Genomic DNA, 22,049 nt, shown 5'->3' with positions numbered 1-22,049 from the left:
TTTTGCAGAACTGGGGATTGAACTCAGACCCTTGCGCTTGCCAGGGAAGCACTTATTCCACTGAGCCATCTCCCCGGCCCCAGATTATTATTATTTTTTTTTTTTTTGGCTATATGATTACTTGTTACTGAAAACATCTGATATATTTGATGACTGGTGAGGGTCCTAGTTCTGTTAACTATTTTTACTTAAATCCACCACTGAAGATGCTGAGGTAACAGGTTACAAAACATTGGGTAGTGTGAACATATCATCAGAAGACATTTATTATTTTAAAAGAACTGAGGGAAAAACTGAGTGAGGAAAACAAGGTGTAGCTGGTAGGCCTTGTTGATACCTAGTAATTCTTAACCAGGAGAGAGATCTATTCCAAGAGGGGACACTGCAATGCTTGCAGACATTTTTGGTTGTCACAAGGGGTGACTTGTGACAGTTATTATGTCTAACAGATGGAGAACAGGGGTAATGCTAAATATCCTACAAGCACAAGACAAGCCTCGGGGCTGGGGAGATGGCTCAGTGGAATAAGCGCTTCCCTGGCAAGTGTAAGGGCCTAAATTCAATCCCCAGTTCTGCAAAAAAAAAAAAAAAAAAAAAAAAAAAAAAAAAGAGGGGGGCTGGGTAACAGTGCTCGATATATAAAGGCTCTGGGTTCAATAACCAGTAGTTGGTGGGGGGGAAAGAGTGAGACAGGTAAGACCAAGATGAGACCAAGAGACGTCAACTGTCAAGATAGTAGCCATCTACCTACTACTTGATCATACTTGTAGAACAAAGGCAACTAAAGGCAGGTGATCAATTCAGATTCAGATTGGAAATTCAATCCAAATACTAATCAAAGGTATCCTACCAACTGTTAAGTGAGTTTCTTTGTTTTACATTGAATATTTATTGGGGGGGCAGGGGGGGATTAGTTTTTTGAGACAGAGTCTTGCTAGGTAGTTCAGCCTAGCCTTAAACCCACTGTGTAGTCCAGTTTGGCCTCAAACTCACAGCAATCCTCCTGCCTGTCTCCCAAGTGTTGGTATTACATGTGCAGCTTTCTCTGAATATTTAAATATTTAAGATAGTTTTGACTTGTAGGGTCTATACTGTATTAACAGTGCTAAAGTTACTTTATTTATGTAAGAAAGTGAATATTACCTATCAGGTAACTACTGATAACTGAACATATAAGCTTGCTAAATTCTACAGTGTTTGTTTAATCTCATGGAATGTCATTAAGATTATACACCATGTGAAATAAATTAATAAATACCAAGTAGACTCCAACTCACACTTAGAAGTGTCAAGATTTATTGGTCTTTCAGGTAAACAATGATTGAGATACTAAAGTCAATATTTAGTTAAAATTTACCTTGAAAAGCAATAAATCTTGATTTTTGCTAAGGCAAGTAAGTAAACATGTATACCATACTAGAGATTTGGGCTGCTTGTCTATCTACTAAGTAGCTGAGTCATAAATACAATGATGTATAAGAGATTTTTTCTTTGAAAAGACATTTTGAGTTACTTTTTTCTTACAAGACACGTTAATAGTAGTGTTTATATTTGTATAAATTTGACAATGAAGTTATAAATTCAGTTTCTAGTACATTTGTACAATCTAAATTTAGTGTAATTTTCCCATTCTTTCCTTTTAACAGTTCACAATTGGACTTTCTCATTTATTTTTGGCTTTGTCCATTCCTTCCTCAAAAACTTTCAAGAAAATAACTAAAAAAATGAAATGCTGTAATAAATAATAGGTAAATGCATAAACACAGACTGCTGAGTATATGCCAGATATGATATGTGTTTTATACACATACATACATTTGTGTATTCATTTAATCTTCACATCAATTCTATGAAGTGACAATTATCCTCATCACGCAGATGAAACTGAGGCAGAGTGATAAAATAATCCTATTCAAAGTTCTACAGTTGATAAAATAGCAGAGCCTAATAGGAGTGGCTGAGATATCACTTTATGAGCACCACCACACAATTACAAAGGTGAATGTGTAGCTATCTCTGTGGAAGAAATCACAAAAACTGTCTCTTTGTGGATGATAAAATAACAAGGACTAAAAAATATGAATCAATTTATACAAAGGAATCTAATTTAATTAATGAATTTAGCCTAGGATTGCATGCATTAACATGACAAGCCCTCAATATTTTTTAAGAGGATAAGTGTACATGGGAGAAAGCAGAAGATAATAAATCAAAAGAGGGAGAAATTGCAACTAATTGTGGCCACTGAGGAAGGCTATGTAGACAGAGGGACAATCGAGTTGGACTGTAGAGAAGAAATAAAAATGTTGGAAAGAGAACATTAATAAAGAAAGGCTGAAATCAGAAAACCGGGACCACAATAGAAAACACAAAATATTCTAGATATTTGAAGTTTATTTTAAGTAGGAAAAAGTTTGGAATGATAAAGTAAAGCTAGAACATATGAATGCTGAATGCTCAGGATATGTCATGGTTTGTATCTACATGTTCCCCCAAAGCCTCATGAAGTCTTGGGGCAGGCTTCTAGAGTTTCTGATTGATTCACGGTTCAATGCTGGGATTATGGGTGTGAATGCTAAACCCGCCCTGGGGTGGATAGCCTGCATACAATATAAGGGACAGAAAGAGGCTTGCTCTCTCCCCTTTTTGCTCTCCAAGCTTTTGCTGTTTTCTGTAGTCATGAACTGCTGCCATGTTCTATGAGCCATCTTGCCTTACAGCCAGCTGATGACGGATTGAAACCTCCACAAACTTGAGCTAAATAAACCTTTCCTTTCCTAACTCTGGGCATCTTGTTCCTGCAACAAGAAAAAAGTAACCAATACAGGGTAAGTGCTCTTTATTAATCAATAAGATACAGAAACAGCTTGAGTTGTCTCCAGTAGGGTAGTAATCTGTGCTTTGCAAGGATTGGTATGAAAAAAGCAGGAGAGGAGAGAACCAGTTGGTAAATTATTGCTCCAGTCCAAGCATGATTGGGTGTTGTCTTGGGAAGAGCAAGGGATAAAATGGTTTCAGTACAGAGACAACTGCAAACAATTTGGCAGCTGCTTAAAGTGAGGGGGATGAGAAAGAGACTGTCCAAGATGCTCACGATCCAAGCCAGACAGGTACACACCTGTAATCCCAGCACTCAGGAAAATGAGGTAAGATTCCAGATTTCAGGTCAACCTGGGTTACATGGTAAGGGGAGGTAGGGAGGGAAGAAGAGAGGGAATCTATCCATGACATTTTGAACCTGTGACAATTATATGAGCTCCATTGCTCAGAGCAGTTTTGGGTGGGAGAATGCTATTTGTTGGGAGGCATTAAATCCAGAAACAGAGAGCTGGAAAAAATCTGAGCTACCAAATCTCCTAATGTCTTAAGGGTCAGGTGATTGAAAGTAATTACCCTGGGCCAGGCATGGTCGTGCAGTGCTGTCATTTCAGCACTCAGGAGGCTGAGGCAGGAGGATCATGGCAAGTTTGAGACTAGCCTGGGCTATAAAGTGAGCCATCCAGAACTGCATAACAAGACCCTGTCTCAAACACACACACACACACACACACACCGAGTAATTACCCTTTATTGTATAAAGCAACTTAAACTGGATATATGATTTTTTTTTTTTTTTTTTTTTTTTTTTTTTTTGCAGAACTGGGGATTGAACTCAGACCCTTGCGCTTGCCAGGGAAGCACTTATTCCACTGAGCCATCTCCCCGGCCCCAGATTATTATTATTTTTTTTTTTTTTGGCTATATGATTACTTGTTACTGAAAACATCTGATATATTTGATGACTGGTGAGGGTCCTAGTTCTGTTAACTATTTTTACTTAAATCCACCACTGAAGATGCTGAGGTAACAGGTTACAAAACATTGGGTAGTGTGAACATATCATCAGAAGACATTTATTATTTTAAAAGAACTGAGGGAAAAACTGAGTGAGGAAAACAAGGTGTAGCTGGTAGGCCTTGTTGATACCTAGTAATTCTTAACCAGGAGAGAGATCTATTCCAAGAGGGGACACTGCAATGCTTGCAGACATTTTTGGTTGTCACAAGGGGTGACTTGTGACAGTTATTATGTCTAACAGATGGAGAACAGGGGTAATGCTAAATATCCTACAAGCACAAGACAAGCCTCGGGGCTGGGGAGATGGCTCAGTGGAATAAGCGCTTCCCTGGCAAGTGTAAGGGCCTAAATTCAATCCCCAGTTCTGCAAAAAAAAAAAAAAAAAAAGAAAAGAAAAGACAAGCCTCCAAAACCAAGAACCAAGGTGCCCAAACCATCAATAGTGCCCTGTTAAAAAGCCCTATGGCAGTACAACAACCAGAGTGCAAAGTAAGAGCTCCCAGATACTGACCCTTATCACTCAATTTTCCCTGCCAATAATGACTATCCCACCTATTCTGGAGGAGGAAAAGGAAAAGCTCTCCCACCAGCTCTGCCCTTTTATCGGAAGAAAGATGAGTCATGATGGTAGGTTAAAGAAGTGCCATGAAAGAGGCCTTGTTTGTAGTGCATGGCTACCTTGCCTTTTCTAGCATCAGCTCCATGCTCAAGGCTCTTCACAAGTTAATCTTTCCAATGAAACACTTGCCCAGCCAGAACTCTTTGAAAAACAAATGCACAAACTAAAGGGGCTCAGCTAAGTGGATTATTTCAGACATGAATGCTGCTGATGGTAGGCATAGCACTACAGCATCACTTCATCTGTCACACATGGGGGTACTGGGAGTCCTTGTAGGTTCTCCTATGATAGGGAAAGAGTTTGTTACCTTCACCATCCTTGGAAAAGCACAAATGCTAGGATAAGCTGCCTGGAACCTAGACATTGAGACCTTTGGGGGAAGATGTCTTATTAAATAAGCTATCTTACTGAAATGCTCCTCAAAACCATGTTGACCCAAAATAAAGCTTGAGATAAAAAGAAAAATTAGTAATATTGATACTGTCTCTATGTAAACTTGTATTTTACTTAAATTTAAACTTACATATTATTCACTGTGGATTTGAGGGCATTAGTTTTTTTTTTTTTTTATTTTTTTTTATTTATTTATTTTTTTTTTTGTGTGTGTGTGTGTGTGTGTGTGTGTGTGTGTGGCCAGCTCAGCCCACCAGGGGGCGGGGCTGGCTGGCATGTAGTGCTGGGGGATTGAACCGCAGTCCCTGTGCTTTTCTAAGCTTGTTCTAAGTAGGTGCTTTAGACCACTGAGCCATCCCACCAGCCCCCGAGGGCATTAGTTTTATTAAATATATTTATATATTTACCTTATCAAAGTTTTTTGACACTCCCTTAAATTCTGTGCCTAAAGCACATGCCTTATTCATCTTGCCTTAATCCCAGCCCTGCTGTGAACACTTTTGTTTCAGAGTTCATAGTGTACCTCAGTTGTGTTCTTGCTATAGTTATTTGCCCCAGCATTTAACATTATATTAAATCATCACTAACTCTCATTTTATGATTTGTCAATCACATCTCTGCTATAATTGATTTGAAATCTTTATTGGCTTCGAAACTCACACTCTTTTTTTGGTTTACCTAGAGAGCAACTTGTCTTTCTTTACTCTGCTTCTAAAGTCTATGTTTCCATCCATCTTATTCAGAAGTCTCTTTTGATACAGCCTTATCTAAGCTAATATAAAACATAGGGTCTCACTAGCAACCCCTCTGACTTCACTGTCACATCATACCACATTCTTGGTACCTCCTTCTCTTTCTTTGTATTTCATGAGTGTCTTGTCTCTTTGAACTTTACAGTATCTTTAAAACACAATCTTTCCTATTTTTTTTTTTTTTTTTACTAAAACCTTTGAAAAATCCTGGGATAGCATCTCTCAGAGTAATGTCTACTTGAGCTATTTCAGTAATGACAATAATTTGATGAAATTAAAGTCATGAGAGTGGATCCAGGCAGTGCTACAAAAAGTCTCAAAAAGTGAAAAAGATTACTTTCATCAGCTTCCTGCAAATTCATTCCTGAATTTTTTTCATTTTCACCCCAAATTCTTTATGTTCTATGAAATTTAGAGATTGCCTTAGTTTACTTTTCTGCCTAAGAACACATTTGTGACAATGTATAACACTAATCTTTTAACTAAACATTTAGCATTTGAAGATAAGTTATCTAGGTTATATTGGTATCAGTTTATTTAGGCTTGGTAGACAAGATACAAAAAAATATCTCCAAGGGCTGGGGAGATAGCTCAACAGTTTAAGTGCCTGTCTGGCAAGTATTAGATCCTGAGTTTGATCCCTAGTACCACAAAAAACAAACAAACAAAAAACATCCATGTAGGAAATCCTATCCTCTGGTCCTCATGCTGCTATTTGAAAGAACTTCCTAGCCTACTATTTCCTGCTTTTCCCCCACCTCCCATCCAATCCTCACAGATAGAGAAATGAGTTATTGACTGGTGAGTTCAGGATCAGCATACTCAGCTTTCAGAGAAAAGATTTTTTTGTCTTCTATATTGAGGGCATTACCTTGCAGCATCTCCTGAGGCCAGGTGTATGCATATATCTATCTAAAATAGGGCTCCATTTTATAACAATAAACATGGTATACAGGCAATACATGTGATATTTTGATCTGGATCTTTCTGATCCCCAGGAGAGAAAGGAGGAGATATTACTTATCAGACCTACAAAACCCTGTAAGGACCACAGCACAGATAGAGAGCATCCAAACAATGTGAGTGGAGAGGAAATCATGTCAGTGAATACAGATTATGAAGATGAGTAATGGGTTAGTGTAAGTTAATGGGTTAGTGTGAGTTATGGGTAGTGTAAGTTTAAGGGGTTTCCAGGAACCCTGAGCATTATCAGTCACCTTTACTCAAAGTAAAATTCCTCAGCCTAACAATAGAGAAGAAACACCATTTTCCAAAAGGTGTTTCACCCATTGTTAGACTTCTCTTTATCTAAAAAGCACTTGGGAAACTTCCCCATATTTTCTGGGCAAAAATGTAGTGATGTATAATGTTGGTAGATTAAGACATGTCTCTTTTGGTTTAGCCAGTATAACATTTGAATTATACACAGACAATGTGTAATTTTATACATTTTTTTTTAAATTTTATACATTTTGTACACAGAATATTTTGCACACAAAAAATGTAGAAATGCACTGATAGACTGGAGACATAGTGGTATGATTTTCCTTCAGGACTGAAGATACTGACTCCTAAGTCTGTGGAAAGGCTGGTTTAGGTAGTATAATAAAGAAGTGGCAAGACTACAAGTTAAAATCAGAGTAAGTTTCAGGCCCATTGCCTATTAATAATTTTAAACCTAGATGATTGAGTAGAGAACATCTACAGATGAGTCTAACTCCAGGATTCCTAGAAAATGTGGTGAAAGCAGGAAAGCCAGTGGTGGGAATGGAGAAGGAGGGTTCAAAACAGAAGACAATCAGAAATACTTAGTATGTGCCTACTGTGTGCTATATGCAGAGCTAGGAAGATGGCAATGAATAAGACCAACAGAGTCCTTGCCATTACAGCATTTACAATGAAATAGAGGAAGAGACTGGCATTATATAATCAACTACACAAGTGACAATATTATCTGAATGATGACCAGTACTAGAGTAAGTGGCACTGTAGTACTGAATTAGTATTACCAGGCTGGAGACATAGCTCAGCAGCATGGCAGCTGCCTGGCAAGCACGAGATCATGAGTTTGATTCCCAGTACTAGAAAGAAAGAATGAAAGAAAGTAAAAAAATAATAGTGCAATTGAGGGAAATTAATAGATGTTAAGTCAGTCCAAGGATTTGGAAAAGGTGTTCTTGACAAAGGAGCACTGACGTAGTGACCAAAAGAATGAATTAGGGTAGTGGGGTTGCAATTTTTCCAGTGCAGGCAACTACACATGTGAAAGCTCTAAAGTAAGTGGAAAGGAGACAGCATGTTAAAGAAACGAAGTGAAGCCAATGTGGTTGGAACTTAGTATGTGGGAAAAGAGTGGCAAAATAGACATTGAACCCAAGGAGGGAGGCATGGTCATAGAAAGTTGCTGGTGTCTAGGCCAAATGAAGCGGGAACCCACTGAACAGTCGCACATAGGAAATTACCAGTGTCAATTTGAACTTTAATAAGCTCACACGTGTTGTAAGATTTGGGAAGGGTTGGAATGAAAGCATGAAGACTGGCTAGGAGTCCACTGTAATCATCTAGGTGAAAGATGACCCAGCTAATATCAAATAATATGAGGGAGGGAAAATCTGTCTTAAAATTCAAATATTAAATATACTTACCAAGTATATGATAAAAGTTGACATGACAAAAAGTTATTTAAAAAAAGGAGGTCAGGCTGGGGAGATGGCTCAGTGGAATAAGCACTTCCCTGGCAAGCACAAGGGCCTGAGCTCAATCCCTGGTTCCACAAAAAAAATTTAAAAAAAGAAATCAGAATCTAGGTAAAGGATTTGGGCTACCATACCTTTACTTTCTTTTGTACGACTACATAGAATTTTGTTGCAATACCAATTAAGTTTCTAGAATGTATGAAAGACACAGAAACTTAGAGATATTTCAGAAGATTAACACCTCAATAGTTAAAACATTTAACACATGTAGAAGATATGTTTAGGGAATTTGCTTATATAACCTAGAGAAAACTGAACTATGGTTGGATTCATCCATTAAAAACATTCTATATGGGAGATATAGCTCAGTGGCATAATTGCCTGGCTGGCAAGCTCAAGGTCCTGAGTTTGATCCCCAGTACTGAAAAAAAGAGAGAGAGCATTTTACCTGGAACTGAGTTATAGCTCATTGGTAGATTACTTTTCCGGCTTGCCCTAGATTCAATTTCCAACACTAAAAAAGAAAGCACGTTTTATAGATTAGGCATATACTCTCTCTAACTTTGTATGTAACCAAGTGAACTGGAAAGCTTGTTATAAACCCCAGAGATTCTGACTTCAGCAGATCATGGGATGAGTCTAGCCATCCCTCCTCATATCACACTCCTGATTCTGGTACAGACAGTACTCAAACTATCCACCTTGGAGAGATCCTGGAGCAGACAAACCAGTGTTGGGGTCTTACCCTAAAAAAAGTGAGCCCATGACAGAGGTTTGTAAGAATGGATAGAGTTGGGGTCATGAGGAACCATGCTCAATTCTATTTGGGAATTAAGAGTGCAGAGAAGTCAGCTGGAGTAGGGGTACATCCCTGTCATCTTAGTGATAGGACAGCTGAGGCAGGAGGATCAGAGGGAATTGGAGGCCAGCCTGAACTACATAGTGAGACCCTGTCTCAAGAAAAGAAAGGGGCATGGAGAGATGAGGAAGGGTGGACAAAAAAGGTTTGGAAAAAAAAATCTGTAAGGATACAAGGTGTTTTTTAGGACCTAAAAATCTTAAAAAACAGAACAAAACAGAACTATACCCACAATCATAACTAACATGCAAACACTGGCTGTCATGGCTTATTACTGTAAGATAACTCATTTTTTCACCCAAAATAAGGAAAAGAGTTTCATGCTTTGTTTTTAATGTGATTTAATTAAAGCATTTTCTTGTAGATATCAGGACATATAGACATATAATCACATTTTCTTCTACAAAATTTACTTTTAGTTTATTCGTAAGCCTCAATTTCTGGGACTGTAATAGCCTAATGTGTTGAAAATATTAATAGAAGAAATAAATTGCTAAATTACTAGATTTCCTTATCTAGAGATTTATTTTAAAATGATAAGATTCTTACTTAAATGTGTTTCTGCCTTCAGACAGTATAATGAGTTGTGGAAAACCTCTCAAGTAGTTCTAACTCTTAGGAGTTCATGAAAACCTTAGTTTTTCAAGGAACTTAGCTAGAAATTAAAGGAGGATCTTGACCTACCCCAGTCTATCCAAAAACCACACCTAGAAAGGTCAGTAAATAGAAACTTTTAACTCAATGTGGAGTCCAGTAGTATATTAACACTTTCTTTAGAAAGTGTTAGCCAGAAATGAACATGGGATGAGAACAATGTTAACCAAAAAGGAAGCTACAAAAAGGGACAAGAACTTTCCAGACCAAAGTATAGCAACAAAGACTAGAGAAATGAACGGCTAAAAAAAAAAGGCACAGCGATGGCCTATGAAGTTCAGGAAGGTCTATCAAAAGATCCATGTCTTCTGAAATTCAAAATGATTTTATTCTTCTGAAACATATCAAAGGGGAACATGTGACTTCTGTGATGAGAATACCAGGAATAAATCAAAAAAGCAAATTTGAGTCCTATAAAATCAAACGGCCTACTTATATAAAGTGATCAAATCTCTTTGAACTTCAGGATATGAAATAGTTTTAAAATACAAATTATATAACATTCTTCTTCCACAGACTCTTATCACTATTTCAGTGTGTATTCATATACTTCTCATTCATTTATTTTTATTTAAAATGATTTCCTGGACCTACAAACTTAGACTACAAAAACAGTAAAAAGTAATTTATCCACAATAGACATCAGAATGAGGAAAAAGGATTCCTATATGCTGTCTTCTCTGTCAATTGATATTTTTACTGGTTTAATCTCTTCCCTATAGGAAAAAGGCATTACTTATTAAATGAGATTTTCTTAAACCCAGTTTCTCTAATCTTCTATAGACAATCAAAAAAATCACAGAATGAGAGACAATGAGGTTCTATAGAGCACAGTTTAAAATATGCCAGATAGTGATGAAGAGCGTGAAAGCCAAAAACCTTCAAATTCAACTGTGTGGCCTAATTACCTCCTTCTCTTTGGCTTCTAATTCTTCATGTTCTGTGAGGACACATAATAGGGTTGTCTGGTTTTATATGCATCAAGTACAAAGCTCAATACATAGCAAGACATTAATAAATACTTGCAGAAGGGCTAAATAAGTCTCTTTATCTTGAAAATGAGAAAATTCTCAGTGAGACAATTTAAGCATCTTGTCTTGAGGTGAGAAATTTTAGGTTCTCAGATCAGCTTGTCTTAAGGTGAGAAATTTTAGGTTCTCAGATCTTATTGGCCAGGCTTCTTACTGTTCTATGCATTTCTATCCCTGGTCTTAGGAAAATCTTTCTACACTAGGTGTTTCTGCTACCTTGGTCCAGTCAAACTAACCACACGGACTATGCCTATTTTCTCTTCAAAGTAGCAACCTTGGGGCCAGGGAGATGGCTCAGAAGAATAAGCACTTGCCTGGCAAGTGCAAGGGCCTGAGTTCAATCCCTGGTTCTGTCAAAAAACAAAGTAGTAGCCTCAAGCATGTGGAGATTTTACCTATGATCTCCTCAGTCCACATTATATTTGCAGTCTGTAGTTTTTAGTCCTTTCACTATCTTATCACACATCAACAGATGTAGGCATTTGTTGTGAAAGTACTACATTTATGATGGAAATTTCCAGATGTGGTCTGGCCAGGGCAGAAAACAGTGAGGATGTATCTCCTCTTTCTGGACCTGTTTTGTGAATGCTTTGGATGGGGCCATCGGAGCAGAAACACTGGCTTCCCTACTGCCTCATTTGTATTGCCTTCCCATGGGCTGTTGTCAGGTTAAGTTTCCTTGCTTTGATCTTTGCAGATAATTTTTGAACCTAAGCATAGGTCTAGCTATTACTCTAAATCTCATTTGGCTTGTTTTGATCCATTCCTCTGACCTACATTTCATTTCATATCAATTTTGTCATTCTACACATTAGTTGTCCAACCTAGTTTTATAGTAGCTATGATTTTCATAAATACGTCTAGTATATCTTTATCCAGGTAATTACTATCATGGGGGGCAAATAATAATGATAGCTAACACTTACATAGTATTTACTATGTGCTAGGCACTGATCTAAGCCTTTAAACTCAATTTATTTGCACTACAAATTAACAAGGTAGATGTGATTATTTTCTCACATCTGAGATGAAAACAAGTTAGTAAGGAGAGGTTACATAATTTATTGAGGGTCATACAACCAGTGAGTAGATCTGGAAACCCAGGCAGAAGGATCCAGGCTTTGCTCTTACTAAACTGCCGTTTCTCATTATCATGTATCTCTACAGACAACATTTTAGGCTAAAAGAGATCTATTACTTAACAATCCATGGATAAAACTGTCAGTCATTGACAAGATATCATGACTATAATTTATGATAATCCAAGTTTCTCTGTCTTGGGGATTTTGACAAATGTTTTTCTAAACACTAAGCAATATAGTCCTAGTGTAGCTGTCTAGTATTTTTCATTTTCCTTTGTGTACCCTGTGCCAGACATAGCATCTTAGGGTTTCAGGCCATAACTGTACTTCTCTTATGCTTCCCCTAGTACCTACTACATAATGAGCACACAACAGAAATTTATGATTTATCTTTGATAGGTGGTAATAAAAGCCAAGGAAATTTCTTCTGAATTTAATTCTATGGGAAATATTAAGTGTATTTATTTAGGGTTTTGAGAGAGGGCTTTACTATGTTGCTCAGGCTGGGCTTGAATTCACTATACAAACCTGTCTGTCCTTGAATTTGCAATCTTTTTGCCTGAGCTACCCAAGTTTTTTTTTGTTGTTGTTGTTGTTTTTTTTGGTACTGGGGATTGAACTCAGGACCTTGAGCTTGTCAGGCAAGCACTTATTCTACCGAGCTATTTCCCCAGCCCCCAAGTATATTCTTAAGACAAAAATTTAAATAAAGTAGGAGGGTTGGAAGCAGTGGCACACACCTATAATCTTAGCACTCTGGGGATGGAGGCAGGAGGTTATAAGTTTGAGCCTTTCATAGTCACCTTATCAAGCTCTGTCTTTAAAAAAAAGAAAAATGGTTAAAAATACAGCTCAGTGCAAAGGCTCTGGGGTCAATCCCTAGTACTGTGCTACCAGACATACACATCCAGACACGTGTGCATGCACACACATACGCACACATACATGCATGCAAGAGGTGGCGGGAGGTCACTGTAGCTCTTTGGCTTTAAAATTATCTGTAACAGGGATTTTCTAACATACACAGAGACAAGGACATAATGATCACCAAAATAGTTGCCAGGATGGTTTGACCCTGGTGGGGTCAAAAATAACAAGTCCTATTCCCTTGCTAACTCTCTTCAAGTCCTTTGTATACTTTTAGAGGAGGATTGTGAAAGTCTGAAGAGGACACCCTGGTACTTTTTCTGATAGGAATGAGTACTCTGCAGAACATGTGTAGCACAATAAGGGATTTAATAATTGCTTGTTGAAATAACCCTTCAATAAAACCATCAGCAATCCTCCATGGTGATATTTTAGATTGGGAAAATAAAATTTAGTCTTTTGGCAAAACAAAACAACAACCCCCAGAGATTTTTTTCTATGTGAGACAACAATCCAAAACAATAACAAAATGACTTATATCACACAATGTGAGAGGACAACAAGAAACTGAACAATTCTTTTTTTTGTTTTGTTGTATTTTAGGGAAGGATCTACAAAGTGTTCAGGGTCTTACAACTAGATTGGACTCTTAGTGATTTGCCTGTTTACAGCCTCCCAAGAGCTGGGATTACAGGTGAACATCATGCCCAGTTTCAATTGCTGTCTCAGCATGCCTTGGGGGGCGGGGCCAGTTCAGCAGGCCCGGGGATCAAGCCCCTGGCCCCTGTGCCTGCTTGCAGGCACTTTAATCCGCTGAGCTATTTGGTGGGCCCTGAACAATTTTTGTTTATACAAATTGTCCATATGCTTTGAGGGACACATCTGAGTTTTTCTTCACAGTCATTTCTCCTCCAGAATAGGCTACCTGCCTATTCCCCAAATCAAATAAATCTTCACATTATTATTCCTACCAAGTGGGAGATATTTAAAAATAGTAACAAAAGGAAGAAGTGGAAATACCAAGGAAATCAATTTGTTTCTATTTCTTTATATAATCTGGTTCCTTAGTTACTAAAGATCTCCTAATTTTCCACATGAGAATGAAAACTTAGGTAGCTCTTAGCTACCCATGAACTTCTAAATTTTTTTCCAAGAGAATAATACACAACTGCACTTGGAAATCAACTGTGTGTGTGTGTGTGTGTGTGTGTGTGTGTGTGTGTTTCATATGATGATTTATAAGCACCTCCAAATGTAATTTGTCTTTTTCTTAGCAACTGCTATTCTGCATGATTCACCCCAAGGCCAATAAGTAAACAGCAAGGCCCAATGCAAAAATATTGCTTACTTCCAAACTGGCAGTCATTTCATGAATAATTAACCACCCATACGTTCTATCGGAGATGCAAGGCCCAATGCAAAAATATTGCTTACTTCCAAACTGGCAGTCATTTCATGAATAATTAACCACCCATACGTTCTATCGGAGATGCTTGTATTGCTAGGGTAAAGGTATTCTTTATGTCTAAATGAGTCATAAAACAGGCCTTCATCACAAAAATGCTCTCATTTATCACATCAAATGCCATGTGGTATTAACAAAGTTGATACTGTTTAATATATTTTGCTTCCATAGGGGCTTGAAATGATTTTTTTTTTTTTTTTTGTAGCTAACAAGTTAAATTAAGGACTTATTTTCAGCTTAACTAGTTGAGCATACATAACTAGGAGCTATTAATTATCTGCTTAGAAGTCTTTGGTCATCTTCCCACAGTTTACAGCAACATCAGGTACTGAGTTATACCATGAGCACCTAGATTTCCAAATAATAATAATCTTTGCTTCTTGCGAACTAAGACTAAACACTTGTTATTTCTTACTTTATAACTCCTCCATCCCTGCCACATGTAAATGTCACTGGTATACAGACTTTTTTTTCAAAGTTGTTTAAGAAACTGAAAAGAAAATCTTAGTGCAAAGACTAACTTCAGACGTCTATTCCCACCCATAAGTAACAAGCTTTTTTCTGTCCTTAAAGCACCAGCAATCACTCCTTTTCTCCCCCTCTCTTCTCACACTGCCCGTTTTGCCTCACAAAAAGCAGGGAGAGAGCGGGAAATTGTTACCATGGATAAATTCATCAAAAGACCACACCACTATTCGAATTCCCCTCTACCTGTTTGTGAATGCCAGGAGGAAAGAAAAAAGGCAAAAGGGAAAATAAGGCAAGGGAGAGAAATGGGATGGGGGAATAGGGTGGAGCAAAGAAAAACCAGAGTGCAATTCAAACAAAAATGAAACACACGCTCTCAGACAACCCATGGGGGTGGGATGCTTCCCCCACCCCAGGTCCTAACAACATACTTCTTTATCAGAGGTTCGTTGTCAATCAATTAGCCCAGACAGCAGGGGTCTGGGAGGTGGGGGTGCCCAAGGAAACAATGGGCCTCCCTGTTGTATTACTATTTAATCACTTTTGCTAAATAAATAGAGCAGCCCTGAGGTGCTGTCATGTCAAGGGAATTTATAACAACAACAAAAAAAAAACCTTCATTTTTCATTGGTCATTACTTTTTTCCCTTCAGGACAAGAGAGGGTTATTACTGTAGCCTTAAGTTCCATCTTTGTATTTCTTGCCTTTGATTCCCCCTCGGACCCTGCCACTTTCTGGCACTAATTTGTCAGGCTGAACAAAGAGGGGATTTGTACCTCCTGTAAGGTCTCAATTAGGAATGGCTTCTGCTGTATTATGTGCCATTCAGAGAAGACACAATGCCGGTAATTACAGGAATTTGCACTAAATGGCTGAAGAATTCATAGCAAAACTTTTCCCCCCTTTGGTTTTACCCCTCCCCAGGGCTAGAGGGGAAGAAAAAGGAAAGCAAAAAGCTCTTAATGCCAGAGAGATGTAATTACCAACAGCAGTCCCAAGAGGTTAAACAGCAGCCAAAGGAGTAAAACCATAAAAACTGACAGTTCCAAAATGGTGGTAGGATCCCCTCTGGCTCTGTGTTTCTTCCTAAGCTTAACAGTTCCGACTTCAGTTCAGAATCAGGGACATTGCTGCACAGTGGGCCATCCAATTTTACCTCCAGGTTACAAAACAGTCACACAAGGAACACTTTTAAAGGTGAGCTCTGCATCTTGTCACACCTATAAACAAGTCCTGGGGCCCTGTGATTACAGCGCTCAATTGCTAGGTTTCTTGATTGCTGGTAAATTATAGGGAAACATCTGTGTGTGCTATGCCAAGAAAACTATGTATCTATTGAGTGTGAATGGATGTGGAACATGAGTTGCTGTCTTTTAATCTAATTTACATAACATTTATGAATAAATCTGTTTAGAAATCCTCAGGCACATATTCAGAAATAATGTATTTTAGCATTAATATTTTAATATCAATCCTCATTGCTGAAAATAATTTTTTTTATTTTTTGGTACCAGGAATCGAACTCAGGACCTTGTGCTTGCCAGGCAGGCACTTATGTCGCTGAGTTATTTCCCTGGCCCTAAACATAATTTTTTAAAAAAATTAATTTATTTATTTATTTATTTATTTATTTTGAGATAGGGCCTCACTGTATAGTTCAGGCTGGCCTTAAACTCACAGTGATCTTTCTGCCTCAGTCTCCCAAGTGCTGGCATTACAGGCATGAGCTACCATGTCTGGCTTTGCCAAATGTAATTTTGAATTCCAACCAGTAATTTCACTAAAGAAGCACATTTTGCTTTCTGCTACAGAGATGTTCTTCAAAAATTGAACTTAAGCACCCTCAGAGTTCTAGTTCTTCAATATTACCCCAAATATGGGTTCCTCCACTCAAGAACCTTTGGAGTAAAACATAAATTCAAAAATAATTGAAGATTTGCAATTTCATGTAGTTCTACCTGACATTACCCCAACACTTCTGTAGTGTGGCATGTTGGCTTCATTTCTGTCAACTGCCATTTGACAGCCATTGATGTGATTATTTCATTACACAGCTTGTCTACTCCAGCTGACTGCAACTATAAGTTTCATGAGGACAGAGACCACACCAGCTTTCCTGTAGTGCCTAGGTGTGTAAGTCTCTGGGTAAACAAATGATGATAAATGGAAGAGGTTGAGTTTCATGGTTCAGGAAGTAGGACTAGCCAGTGCAAGCCGCTGGAGGCAGGCAAGCCCCTAGTTAAGCTCCAGGAACAGCAAGGAGAGCTGGATGGATAGGACTTCCTAAGCTTAGGCAGCTATGAAACTGGACAGGAAGTGATGGAGCAGCCACATATAATCAAATATAACTAAAAAAAGTCCAAGCATGGGGGCCTGCCCCTTAGCTCAGTTGGTTAAGTGGCTGCTTCAACAAAGCAGTCAGGCTCAGGTTGCGTGGTTTGATCCCCAGAACTCAAGCCAGCCAAACCCCTGCCCTGACGGCATTCTGAGCCAGCCAGGAAAAAAAAAAAAAAAAAAGTCCAAGCACATGTTAAGAAATATGCAGTTAAGTATCAGCATATATTTTTAAAACCATACCTCAGGCATTTCTGGATGGTCATGGTCTATTTGCTCTGCAGGGACTCTACATTTTAAAGAAGACTATAGAAAATCCTTCACTTACAGAAAGAATTTAGTGAAATAAAGCCAACTGTACTATTTCATAGATTTAAAAGACAACATTTGTGGTTCCTCTAAACAGCTATTAAGTGATATCATAATAAGGAGCAGCTCAGTGTATCTACTTTTAAAGTCTACTCATCCAAAATATTTTTTAAAAAGGAACACTAGGTAGATAGAAAAACTTATAAAGGGCCATCTTACGAAAGCCAAGAAATACTGTGAAGTAGCTTCTCTTTAAAATAAGACTTGAAGCTCAAGCTCACTAAAAAACAATGTACTGGAACTTTTGGCATTTGGCAGGTAAACATGCTATGCAGCCAGCTTTTTCATTGCGTGTGTTTTTGTGAGGATAAAAAGTTAGATGACACGGGTACAAAAGCCAGAAGCAGCTGGTTGAAATTAACTGTGTTTGTGAGAAATGCAGATCAATATTTAAAGTTCCATCTGCTATAATAATCTGTGATATAATGAACAGTCTCCTAAGTAATTTAAAAAACAGACGTTTCCTAACATTTTTTTTCCTTTTTCTTTCGAGACTCTGCCCCCTACAGGAGACACAGTATTCCTACCTGAAGTAGGAAACCAATTCTCCATGCACCAACCAGTATTAAGAATGAAAAGCAGGTAGAGGGGCCACATGAGTCACCAAGCAACTCAATATAGCACTCTCTCATGCAAGAAGCGGCATTTAAATGAAACAGATTTGTACTTACTTTGAAATGTGTCACACTAGATGAATTAAAAATTTCCCCAACCCAAATTAGAAATCTAATGCCCCATTAGAGCTCCAGACCAAAGCACAAAGGTAAAAGCTGTGCAAAGCAAAGCAGTTTCAGACTTGTCACTTCTGTCCCCAGAGTGTCCTTCTCTTACCCTTCCCCAGGCTGTCCTCCAAGTAGACAAATAGAGTGAGCACCAAATTTAGAAGCAAAGAAGTATCCTACTACCCGGAACCTACAGCAGCTGCCAGAAAGCTCTCTTCCCACCCATTACATATTTTTTCTCTTCCTTTCGGCTTAGCTTCCTTCTGGCTGCCTCTTTTCAACTCTTTGTCTTTCCCATTTTCACTTTTCTGACTGCTGGATGCAGCAGCTTTCCTTGACCTATCCTTTCTCCTCCTTTTGAGTGCTAAGAACACAAGAGTGTGCACTGCCCAGGTTGAGGTAAACTAGGTGACAATCCTTATAAGCTATCTGAGGCTTCTCTTTACACTTTTGCTACAGTGTTTCTTGATTCATGTATTCTAGTGTTACCTCTAAGTTTTTGGGCAAATTATAAATGTTCTCCCTTATTCCAAAGCATAAATCCTATTGGTAATCTAATGTCATATAAGCATTATTATAACTTTAGGAAGACACAAAGTTAGCAGTTAGCAAATAATTATTGAAGGCCTGAACTTTGAAATATATACATGTACCAATATAAGATACTGGAACACTAAAAGTGTTTGAACTATGCCAAAGTGTCTCCTTATTTCAGAATGATTTCCTAAAAGTAGCTGGGTGACTTGACACAAGGTCTGTCAACATCCACAGTCTCACAACCTGCTATGGTTTAACTGGCTCTCCTCTAAAAGAGTTCTGAAAATTTCTGCTTAATACTCACTAAGGCCCTCAGGGCAAAGCAGGAGTGAGTCACATAATTCTCCCCTTTAAGTAAATTATTTTTCAGTAGAAAAGGTCATCATCATCATCAAACTAAACTTAGAATGGTTTTTAAAATGTTCACCACAATTTGGCTTTTTCAATCAAGGAGCAGGAATAAAATTTATAATCTGGTACTGGCTAAAGGTAAACTTCTTGTTCATTTTTTAAACATATTGAATTAAATGCTTAAAACCTTCTCAATCAGATTTCTGATTAAAACTATCTTTGTGGGAAAAAATTTATTGCCCCAAATTGTGGAGTTCAGTGAAAGGAAAATAATTTTGACCTAGGTTATAACAGATACAGATGTGGCATAATATATATTTTTTTTTATTTTGCCATTTGGAGGAAGGTAGGAAGAACAGGCAGTAGACAGGAAGCATCAGCAATAAAGTTTCCAGATATAATCAATCCCTGGTCCTGAACTCTACCTTATTTCAGCCTTATACAGCAGTCCCAGGAAGCTTGTGTTTCCTGGGGACGAGACCCAGTCCCTGAGTGATGCAGGAGTGATCTGATAAATAATCCTCCACTGTTCCTTCAGCCATCTGCATGCCTATCACTGCTAACTTTCTAGATTCCACCTTAACAGGACTTGACAAGGTTATGATCAACAGCAGTTACCAACGACCAGCATTTGCTTTGTCTCGGGAGTGTTAGTGGTCTGCTTCGAACCCAAATGTCTCTTGATGCAGTCCCACTGACTGCAACTCGAATCACAGGAAATTTAGGAAGCCCAAATTCCAGTCTTCTTAGGCTCTAGCCAAATCATTTTGATTTAGTAGGGTATTTCATATCTGTTTCTATTTACTTTACTAACATGGTCCGAGTGGTGTAAGTATGGACAGACTTAAAAATAGCAAATGCACTGGAGGAGAAATGCTTTTCATAAACAGGGTTTCTGAGAGTCTTAGGAAATTTTAAAAGAAAAATTCCAATTATGGGATTTAGGGTTGCTCTTTGATCAACTTTTATCCTGAAAAATTGCTCCATACCTGCACATTTGAAACTCTGAGCAGTAAGTCCTCGCTCCAAAGATAAAGTTGTCAGGATGCTTAGGAAGCTGGTGGTCACGGACTGACGTTTGTTCTTCCTGAGTTCATGCCCCTCCACTTGTTCCTTGGGTTTACTCCTCAATGTGACTTGCAAGTTCTGCTCCCAACTCCTTGCCGCATTGGCCGCTGTCTTCAGAGCCTCCATCCACTCCTGAGCCCTCTGCCTGGTCTCGGCTCGGAGGCGGAGGACATCCTGGGGGAAAATGACTTGAAAGCAAGAGTCACAGCCATCCAGGTGATCTATCTGGACAGCCAGACACACATCTACATTGTAGCTCAACAGGGGATCCTCATCTAGCTTGCCGGGCTGAAAGGCCAGAAGGTAGGCCTTGCTTAGCACAAACGTAAATGCTTTCCAGTTATTCTGGACAGTCAGTCTGTAAAGTGTCCCTGATTTGAGGATGTTTTGGTACTGCTTGGGGCTATCCAAGCCAGGGGATGGTGGTAGCAGCCCATGGGCTTTCTTCTGTAAACAATGATTCTGTGTACAGTTAACATGGTGGCTGAGCCCAGGTGAGATCACCAGTTCATCCTGTCGTCCCATGTAACCAGGCACAGCAGCCTGCACAACTTCCCAGAGCTTCTGCCCCCAGTCCAAAGCCTCCCACGGTGACTCTGCTTTGAGCTGTAGCTGAGTGTTGTCATAGAGGACAGTATCCACCATCCTGGCCTCAAGCTGACCCAAGACAGATATGCTCTGGAAGTGTGAAAGCTGGTATGTGGCACAGAGGTTTTGATTCCCACTGTTGTCAAGACTGTAGAAGCATAAGTTATAGGGTGAGAGTTCTGCGTAACAGCTTTGCCAGTAACTGTCGTGGTCCTTCCTAATTTCCAGGTAACCCTTCTTCAGAATGTTTGGGAATGTTTGTTTGTGCTCTAAAAAACACACAAAAAAAGCAAAGTATTAATTACTTATGAAAGGGTAGATGCAAAAAAACAAACAACAGAGATCACATCTTTCTGGTTCAAACTAAACAATACAGAAGTAGCAAAATTCCAAGATAGTACCTAATTGCCAAGATGTAGCTAAGGAAGACTCTCTCAGCTCAAAACTGAACTGAGATGGTGGTGAGTGAGTGCAAGAGTAAGTATGGAGTATGCAGTATCAATATGACTGGTAGATATCTACAGAAAAAAAAAACAGAAATATTGAATACCTAAGAATAGGTACGCCCTTTGGATCTAGGACCCAATCACACTTTGCCAGGATTTGTTGCTTCTAACTAAAGTAAAGTAAAGTACTGAATATACAAAAGGGAAGCCTCCTTCTGCCACACAATTCCCTGCCAAGTTTTTTCCTTACGTTGGTGAAGCCAGAAAGGGTCAATGAAAGAATATGCAAAGTGCTGCTCACAAACTCCTGTTTCTCAGAAAGGTCCATAGAACCAATTTATGGGCCTTTTGTCTAGTAACTTGCTCCCACCAGCTCACTGTTTAGATGGTGGTTTTCTCTGTGAGCCTGCTTGTGCCCATACTATTCCCTTAGCTTATAATGTTCCTCCCTTCTTCAACCAGTAACCAAATATTTACCTTCTTTCAGAAAGAAAGTGTCCTGAACCACCAGCCCCTTCCCCATTCAACTGTACATATATACCCAAGTCATACTGGGTATCCAATTATATTATTCCGCTATGATAGGCTCTTCATCAGACCACATTAGAGTAGTTTATTTAAATGTCTGAACAAATACATTTCAAAGTTTGTTTTTAAAATGTCAATATTTTTCCATCTGACAGTGAAGTTGCTTCATCTTTATGCCACAGCACATAGTGTAATGCCTGGTATAAAATAGGTGCGTAAAAAGTCAAATTAGAAATAAAGCTAACAGGGCTGGTGAGATGGCTCAGTGGTCTAAAGCACCTACTTAGAACAAGCTAAGCAAAGCACAGGGACCACGGTTCAATCCCCCAGCACCACATGCCAGCCAGCCCCGCCCCCTGGTGGGCTGAGCTGGACACACACAC

The 22,049-nt window shown here is 38.7% G+C and overlaps 1 protein-coding gene across 2 annotated transcripts in view; it reads right to left on the bottom strand.

The window, feature by feature from the left end:
• Plekhm3 (pleckstrin homology domain containing M3) overlaps positions 1-22,049 on the bottom strand; it is a 221,798-nt gene that overhangs the window by 152,797 nt on the left and 46,952 nt on the right. For both annotated transcript variants that reach the window (XM_004626625.2, XM_023710025.1), the window contains exon 3: positions 20,026-20,961. In XM_004626625.2, the coding sequence (XP_004626682.1) occupies positions 20,026-20,961 (936 nt within the window). The remainder of the gene's footprint in view (positions 1-20,025; positions 20,962-22,049) is intronic.

The sequence above is a fragment of the Octodon degus genome, unplaced genomic scaffold (assembly GCF_000260255.1).
Source record: "Octodon degus isolate 3935 unplaced genomic scaffold, OctDeg1.0 scaffold00016, whole genome shotgun sequence".
Lineage (NCBI taxonomy): Eukaryota > Metazoa > Chordata > Mammalia > Rodentia > Octodontidae > Octodon > Octodon degus.
This window is presented reverse-complemented; position numbering and strand designations above follow the sequence as displayed.